Source organism: Mustela nigripes, chromosome 14 (genome assembly GCF_022355385.1).
Source record: "Mustela nigripes isolate SB6536 chromosome 14, MUSNIG.SB6536, whole genome shotgun sequence".
NCBI classification, from domain to species: Eukaryota; Metazoa; Chordata; class Mammalia; order Carnivora; family Mustelidae; genus Mustela; species Mustela nigripes.
The window spans coordinates 24,595,118-24,603,389 of NC_081570.1; the positions used below are offsets into that span (position 1 = coordinate 24,595,118).

Consider the following 8,272-nt stretch of genomic DNA (forward strand, 5'->3'; position numbering starts at 1 on the left):
AATACTGTGCCAAACAGAACAGGAGAGTAATGAAAACAAAATCCAGGATAACGGGTACCTCTGGAAGGGTTAGGGAAGTAGCATGTCACTGGGGTGGGGTCACATGGGGGTTTCAAAGATCTTGGAAATTTTATATTTATTTAGCTGGTGGTGGGTACACATATTCTTTTTTTTTTTTTTTAAGATTTTATTTATTTATTTGACAGACAGAGATCACAAGTAGGCAGAGAGGCAGGCAGAGAGAGAGGAGGAAGCAGGCTCCCTGCTGAGCAGAAAGCCTGATGCGGGACTCGATCCCAGGACGCTGGGATCATGACCTGAGTCCAAAGCAGAGGCTTAACCCACTGAGCCACCCACATTCCCTACACAGATATTCAATTGATTGTTATTCTTTATATCTTACATGTACAAAATTTTTTGTAGGAATTAAATATTTAACAAAAATTGAGTCTGTCATTATTACTTATTATATTCTTTGATAGGCTCACATTTATTCTTTTATCATGCCACTTCTAACATTCAGAAAAATATCTTGGGGATTTTAATTAGTGGTAGCCTACTTAATCTATTTCTTAAATTGGGGAGCATTCTCTTTTTTGCTTTATTAACGTTTTCCAGCTAGGAGAGGTAGAGCTCTTGTATTTTATTTCTCTCATTAAGGTTTTATTATTCTCTCTGAATAAGTTATTGTGGCTCAAGTACATCCAAGAATTTAATAACATAATGCTTTCATTACTATTGTGAGTGGAAACATTTCCCTGTGTTTCTGAGCTGAGACAATGACTTGCATGCTGAGACACTGATTTCCCCCCCAAACTACCCATTCCCTTTGGATTTTCCAGGTAGGCAAACAAGTCATCTGCATTTTATATATATTTTTTACTTCCTATATATTATATTTTTCATTTCTTTCCCCCCCTCCCCCAGTAGCTATTGCCCAAAGAAACATGATATATAACGTAGGAATGGTGACAGAAAGCATCAGACTTGGGTCAGAAGTCTGGCTTGTCAAGTCAAAAGTCTTGGCCAGAAGTCTGGCTCGAGTCCTGGCTTTTCCATATAGCAGCCGAGTAACTTTAGGCAAGTTAACTTAATCTCCCTGAACCTGTTTCTCCCGTTTCTTCATCAGGAAAATGAAAGGTTGAACTCAATTACTAAGGTTGGTTCTGGTTCTGAAATGAGGCCATTCTAATGAATTTCCATTAAGTTGGACTCGCTCTTTACCTTAAATAGTCTCTCTGCATTGCAGGGTTTGACTTTGTCTGTAGTTTTAATCAAGAATAGATGCTATAGGCTACAGAATATTACCTTCACACATACTGAGAAAATGAGATTTGAATTGTAGATTCCTCTTTTCCATATTATGATGAAGCCAGTGGTGGCCTGGCTCACATTGTTCCTGTCTTCCAGAGAGAGGTAAATTGTCTGTATTGTTCCACATAGAGGAAAATCACTGAAGGTGATTCTTTGGCTACGAGGGCAGATTGGGTTAGTTATGGTTTCATTTTAGATTTTCCTGTATGTTCACGAGTTAAATTCTGACCATATGTTTTTGTTCTTTTCCCCCCTTTGTATGTGCTGCCTTTGTTCATTCCATTTTTTTGTTTTTAAAATATTCTTGTGCTCTTTATGTAGAATAGAGATTATTGATTTATTCTTTAAAAGTTGGGGAGTTACTTAAGGACTCCATCAGGGCCAGAAGATATTTTAAATGTTTGGCCTTGTTTCTTGTGTGGATCCACTAATTTATTGGGCCTCTTTGAGGAGGGCACCCAGTTGGGTGCAGCTGGATGGCCCCTTGCCTGGGACCACTTGGAGTTCTGCTACTAACTCCCTCCAGAACCTATAAAAGGTCACTTCCGTTCTCTGACTTTTCTCATCTGTAAAATGGGGACTGCAGCTGCCGCCCAGATGGGGTGTGAGGCAATGGTGGGGGTGCTCTGTAAACTCCCTGTCCTCTCTCTGGGAGGGGCCTGATAAATTGGGCAGCTTGTATTTTGACAGGTGTTTGTCCGTTTCCACTCAGTTTCCAGACTCATAAAAAGAGCTAAGACTTAACAAGCCTGTTGCCACATGCCTTTAGAATATTTATTTTGCAGATTTTTTTTTTTTTTGGTTTCCTTTTTTCTTAAAGACAGGGGAGGGGGAGGAGACAAAGATGTATTTATTTATTTATGTCAGAGACAGAGTGCACACAAGCAGGGGGAGTGACAGGCAGAGGGAGAAGCAGGTTCCCCCCCCACCCCCCGAGTAAGGAGCCCAATAGGGGCTTGATCCCAGGACCCTGCGATCCAGACCTGAACTGAAGGCAGAAGTTTAACTGACTGAGCCATCCAGGCATCCCAAGGCGGGGCTTGAAGTAGCAAAAGGGTAGCTTTGCATTATTTCCTGTGAAGTTAAATTTTTTTTTATTTATGTCACTAATAAGAAGAGAACTCTTATTGTAACACAAGGGTGTCTTTTCTTCTTTATTGTGAAAAAAACTTTGGAACCTCTTTTCTCAGGATCCTCATGGATTCATTTATATAGTATTTCCTCCCAAAAGCTTTAAAAGTTAGCTTAATGCTTTTTAAGAAGTGGAGCTAAGGGAAATAATTCAGAGCAACTGAGATTAATTTTACTTAGTAACAGGAATCTCATAAACAAGAATGTTAAGTTATATGAACAAGGATATATTTGTTTCCCTTTTCTAGAATATATACTTCCTGGCTCCAAGATTGAAGCCTGGCACATAGTAGGTGCTCAAAAAGTATTTATTGAATGACTCAATCAATGAATATGGATAGCTTGAATTTTTGACTTTAATATGTGCATGCTTTTCTTTACTAATGAGACTAATGGCTTATTAGCTTTTTATCATATACATGAATATTATTTCTGCTTATGCAACCTGTGGCTTTTCTTTCTCAATTTTACTCACTCCTGCGGCTGGCTATGGTATTGTAATACTTTTTGTTTTTCCCCTGTTGGTCTTCTCCACTACCTCCTTCTAGACTCTTCAGAGGGCTTCTATTAATCTCTTCTTCCTTTCTTCCTCCCTCCCCTTTTTTTCTTTTTTTCTTCTGGTTCTTTTTCTCATCACTCACATATTTCCTATTCATTCATTCATTCATTTAAAAGGTATTATTCATAAAAGCACCTACTCTATGCCAGACTGCTAGGAATGGGGGAGATGGGGGGGTGAACGAGATGGTCATGATCTTTGGGGTCATGGAATTTAGAGTCTGACAGGGAAGACAGGCCTGAGCAGATACATTTCACAAATACCTAATTATAAATTATGACAAATGCTATGAAGGCTAAGCTTGTTGGTGGGGGGGGGGGCATGGAGCCTTAGGAAAGGCTTTCATGAAGCTGTTGTAGCTGAGATCTAAAGGAAACTTAGGAGTTGGCAGGGTTGGGGCCTCAGGGAAGAGCAGGGGGAGGGCTGGGGTGGGGGGAAGGGAAGCGAGGTTTCCCTAGGAGCCCAGAGCAACTGGCTTAATGGAACATGGTAGCGCAGCGAGGACGAGAGGACTCCAGGGCACAGTCAGGGCTTTCTCATATCCATCTTTCAGTCAGGACTCCTCCTCTAGGACCTGCCTGGCAGAATCTCACACTGTGACAAATTGCACTGGTTGTCCGCAAATGGTCTGTGTTACAGATTGCTTTTCTGCATTTTTAAGTCATCTAAGAAAAAAAATTTTAATTTTATGTAATTTGTAGTTCCGTCTTTGGGCAAGTCACATAACCTCTTAGAGCCTCGGTTTTCCTGAAATGGGAGGAATTTTGTCTACCCCTTGGGGTCCTCTGTGACCTCTGCTGGGTCACCCTGTGATTACCTGTTGGAGGCCCATCTTCCTCCCCAGACTGAGAGCTGAGGGTGGGAGAAGGTCGAACTCACCTGTGTTCTTCTGGCTCCCGCGCCAGGGCCTGGCATGGAATGAAGGCATCTGGGAGGCCTTCACAGAAGAGGAAGCCCCAGGGCTGGGCCCGGAGGCCATGCTGAATTTGAGGGAGGGGGAAGGGCTGGAGAGATGTGGACAGACCCCAGGTCTGGAAAGTGGCAGATAGGTCAGTGAGGACCAAAGCAGAGAGGAAGTAATGATAACAACGATAATGATGGCGCTGTCTCACTGGGCCCTTGTCGTGTGCCAGACACTGGTCTAAACGCCCTACACACACTCATTTATCCTTTCAGGGACCCTATGAGTTAGGTACTATAATTATTTCCATTTTACAAAGGAGCATACCGAGGTTCGGAGGGATTAAGTACCTTGCCCAAGATCACATACCTAGTAAGTGTTGGAGCCTGCATTGAAGACCAGGCATTGTGGCTTCAGAATGACAATGAATGCAGAGGAGGAGGAGGAGGGGCTTAAACGCCAGGCTAGAAGCCCCTTCAGTCTTTATTGTACTCGTTATGGGAGCCATGGAAAGCTTTTGAGGGAGGGAGTGCTCAGGCTGTGCTCAGGGTGCCGAGGAAAGCTGAACGTGACTGTGCCTCTCTCCTGCAGAAATCATCCGCGGATCAGCCCCTGTACAGCAGCAGCCTGTGGGGCCCTGTGGCCGACGGCCAGGACTGTGTGGCTGAGGGCCTGTGGCTGCCGCAACTACACGTAGGGGACTGGCTGGTCTTTGAGAACATGGGCGCCTACACCGTGGGCATGGCTTCCCTCCTTGGGGGGACCCAGACCTGCCGAGTCACCTATGCCATGTCCCGGGTGGCCTGGTAAGGGGGCCCTGCTGAGAAGGCAGTAGGGGAAGAGAAGGGAGCAGGTGGGGAACGAGAAATCTGAGATCTGAGACTGGTTTTCATGTAATCCAGTTTGACGAGTACTCTTGGCTATTGATTCCAAGTGAGGCCTGCGCTTGGCACCTGGCCGTGGCCATGAAGGAGACAGAGCTTCCCTTGAGCAGCTCAGCACCCTGTGAGAGACACAGAGCAGCAGACGGGCCTCCTGATAATACGGGGGCCGGGGGTGGGGGGCGCTGAGGTTGGGCTGTGGAACCGGAGAGCCCTCCCTGATGCCCAGACTGACCTCCCAGAGGAAGGAAGATATGGGAGTCAGCCGGCAGGAGGCAGTAGGGGGCTCCGGGCAGAAGGAGCACAGAGTGAGTACGCTGCCTTCAAGAAACCACCTGAAGTTGGTTGTGGCTGGAGAGGGAGCAGGGCTGGATCTGCGAAGGGCCTTGAAGGCCGAGTGAAGGGCTTTGAGTTGTGGGAATCATGGACTGATAGAAGCGAGGGACAGACGTGGTCTGGTTTGGATTTTAGAAAGGGCACTATGGCTCCTGGGGGCAATAAGAGGGGACGGGGGCAGACGTGGATTGAGCAGACTAGCTGGGAGGCTGTTCTGTGGCCTGGGAAAGACTTGCCTGCTGACTGAGCCTCCTCAGGAAATGCACACCACACTCCCCCTGCTTGCCTGACTGGACCGGTGCTGGGATCCAGTGAGGCAAGAGGGGTACGAGCCCTACAGAAGTCACGTTTGTTGAACCCTCCCGTCAGGCCTCTTCTCTCCACTGCACAGAATCAGTGCTATCACAAAGAGGGAGGTGTGGTCAGTGGTGAGGGGACTGCTGTGGGGGTGGGGAGGGACAGAGCAGTCACAGGGCCTTCCATGCCGGGCCTCAGCCTGTGCTCTGGAGGACATGCTGGATGTTGGAGCACCCCACCCCCCAACAGTGTTACCAACCCCCAGCCCTCACGGGGCTCAGTCTCAATGGCACATTTCATTCATCCAGTCAACAGACCTTTGTTGTATCTGCTCCCCCCAGGGACAGAGGTTTGGGCCAGTGCAGCGGTTGTGACATCAGGGGTATTGTGACAAGGTTTGAAAACTGAAAAAGCCAACCACACAGGGCTCCTTATCCCGTCTCTGCTCCATCAGAGCAAACACTGGGAGATGGGGTGCAGGAAATCCCTTTATTCATTGCTAGAAACAAAACATTTTTATGTATTAAACTGGCTGTGCCAGAAAGTATCAAAGGAGCCCCGCCCAGACATCCTGCTTTAGAGCCTGGCTCTGTGCCGAGTCCCAGGGCAGTGAGAGCACTCGAGCCGGCGTGGTGACCTGCGCACACAGACGCTATTGCAGAAGCAGGAAGGTCACTTGGGAGCGAGGGACAGCAGGGTGGCGGGGTGGTCAGGGCTAGGAGTTAGCCAGGTGCGGGAAGGCAGATGGGGGGGGGTTGGTGGTCCGGGCTGAGATGTGGGGGTTTGAGTCCAGTGCCGTCAAAGAACTGAGAATAGTTGCATGTGGCTGGAGTGGCCTGTGCAGAAGACTGGATGGCGAAGGACCCTGGAAGCCCAGGTTGGACTTGATCTCAAAGGCAGTAGGGAGTCTGTCATGGATGCCTTTTAAGAAACTGGACCAACCCATTCTGAGAAATAAGGAGATAGACAGAAGGGACTTGGCTGGGGAGCCTCCTGCTGGAAAGAAGAGCCGGGCCACTGACTTCCTGTTGAAGTGAACATGTCAGCGTAGAGGGAGGCCTCCCTGGGAGCCTGGGCTGGACAGGGCCTGAGAGCGGAGCTGCTGGTGGCTCAAGGGTAGGAATGAGCCTCCTGGAGAACTGAACTGTCTGGAGGAGGCAGGAGCAGACCGGCTAGAGATGGTGGTGGCCCTGGGAGGTGGGTACCCACCAGGAGGTTCAGAAGCTGGGCTCGGCAGGGATGGATTGGGCAAGGAACAAGATTCCGGACTTGCGGCTGAGCAGCTGGTCAGACGGTGGGGCCATTTATCAACCTGGGTAGGTAGGTTTGTAGGAGTTTTTGAGGGGGGCCGGAGATGATTTTTTTTTTTAAAGTCCTAAGCCTGGGGTATAAGGAGTGTGGGATTTGGACTGAGAGTTGTGTTGAAGTTCTCCCACTTTCTAGGGATGTGACCTTATGCAGGTCACTTCTCTCCCGGCCTCAATTTCCTCATTGGTAAAATGGGGATGATAATGCTGCCCTTACGCAGTTTGGGGGAGGACACAACTAGATGCTCTAAGAAAGGTGCCTGGCACACAATGTGTGGCCTGTAGTAAGTACCCAGTAAATGTGGGTCCCATTTCCCTTGTGGAGGTGGGCCACAGGGGAGAAGAGAGCGCTGGGGGAAGAAGTCAGCAGACCCACCCCCATTCCTGCCTGAGGCTGGGCTCTCTGGGGCCAGGGGGGAGCCCTATATACAGAGGGGGCTGGCTCTTTTGATGCCGGGGTCTTCTCAGGAGCTCCTGGCCTGTGGGGCCCCATGCTGGCTGCCTCCAGTGCCCCCTCTCTCACCCACAGGGAAGCGCTTCGAGGGCAGCTGCTGCCTACAGAGCAGGATGAGGACACCGAGGGCATGTGCAAGCCTCTGTCCTGTGGCTGGGAGATCACAGACACCTTGTGCGTGGGCCCTGTCTTCACCCCGGCGAGCATCATGTGAGCGGACCCCGTTTCCCCCCCCAGAGAACTCCAGCGGGGCTGCAGAGATGCCTCTGGGAGACGTGAGGAAAGCAGCAAGCAGGGACACCCTCTGGCCAGGACTCTGGTGCTCGCTCTGCTTCCCCCCACGCTCCGCCTGTAGTGTTTCTGCCCTGTAAATAGGACCAGTCTTACACTCGCTGTAGTTCAAGTATGCAACATAAATCCTGTCCCTTCCAGCTGTGTCTGCCTCCTCTGCAGCGCACGGGGCCTGGTCAGCCAGGTGTGGGGTGTTCTGGGGGTCTCCCTTGGTCTCCTTCCCACCTTTGTAAATATGAAGCAAATAAATATTTAGGTTTTTTTTTTAATACTCCAGTGGAATCTAGCAGCTCAATTCACAAAGCAGCCTGGGCGAGACTTTCGCACCCAATACATATGACCCCATGCCCTCTGCTTCAGTCCTGACCCAGCAGTGGTGTGGGCATCTCCCGTGGCACCCGGCTTCTCTGACTCACCTCTGTGCTCTGCAGCGGCTGCCATGCCTGGGGTCATGAGGAAGAGTGAGGTGTCAGGGCTTGAGGCGGGGGTCAGAGCTGCCGTCCTTCGGCCCTAGAGCTGTAGCTCCCTGCTGGTTGAGGGGCCTCTATGGAACCCAAGACCCAGCCTAAGGCCTGGCCCAATGTGGGGGGCAAAGAGCAAAGAGATGGGTGTCAGAGACGTTCTGAAGACACACCCTGCACCCTTACTGTTCTTGCAGGTATGTAAGGCAGTAAGAGTAATGCAGAGATGGGGAAGCTGGTATTGTTTATCCAGGCAATAACTACCAGAGCAGGGCTGGCCACAGAGCACTGCCACGTCCAGTGCTGAGGGGCCTGATACTGATGTCTCCTCAACTGGAAG

General features: G+C 49.4%; 1 protein-coding gene across 10 annotated transcripts in view; it reads left to right on the forward strand.

Moving 5' to 3' along the window:
- Positions 1-7,742, forward strand: part of AZIN2 (antizyme inhibitor 2) — a 47,316-nt gene extending 39,574 nt beyond the window's left edge. For 6 of the 10 annotated variants that reach the window (XM_059377157.1, XM_059377166.1, XM_059377167.1 and 3 more), the window contains 2 exons: positions 4,497-4,711; positions 7,256-7,483. In XM_059377157.1, the coding sequence (XP_059233140.1) occupies positions 4,497-4,711; positions 7,256-7,394 (354 nt within the window). In that variant the 3' untranslated portion in view covers positions 7,395-7,483. Of the gene's footprint in view, positions 1-4,496; positions 4,712-7,255 lie in introns of those variants that run through there. The other 4 variants (XM_059377158.1, XM_059377160.1, XM_059377164.1 and 1 more) reach the window with 4 other exon arrangements.
- Positions 7,743-8,272: the final 530 nt, after the last annotated feature.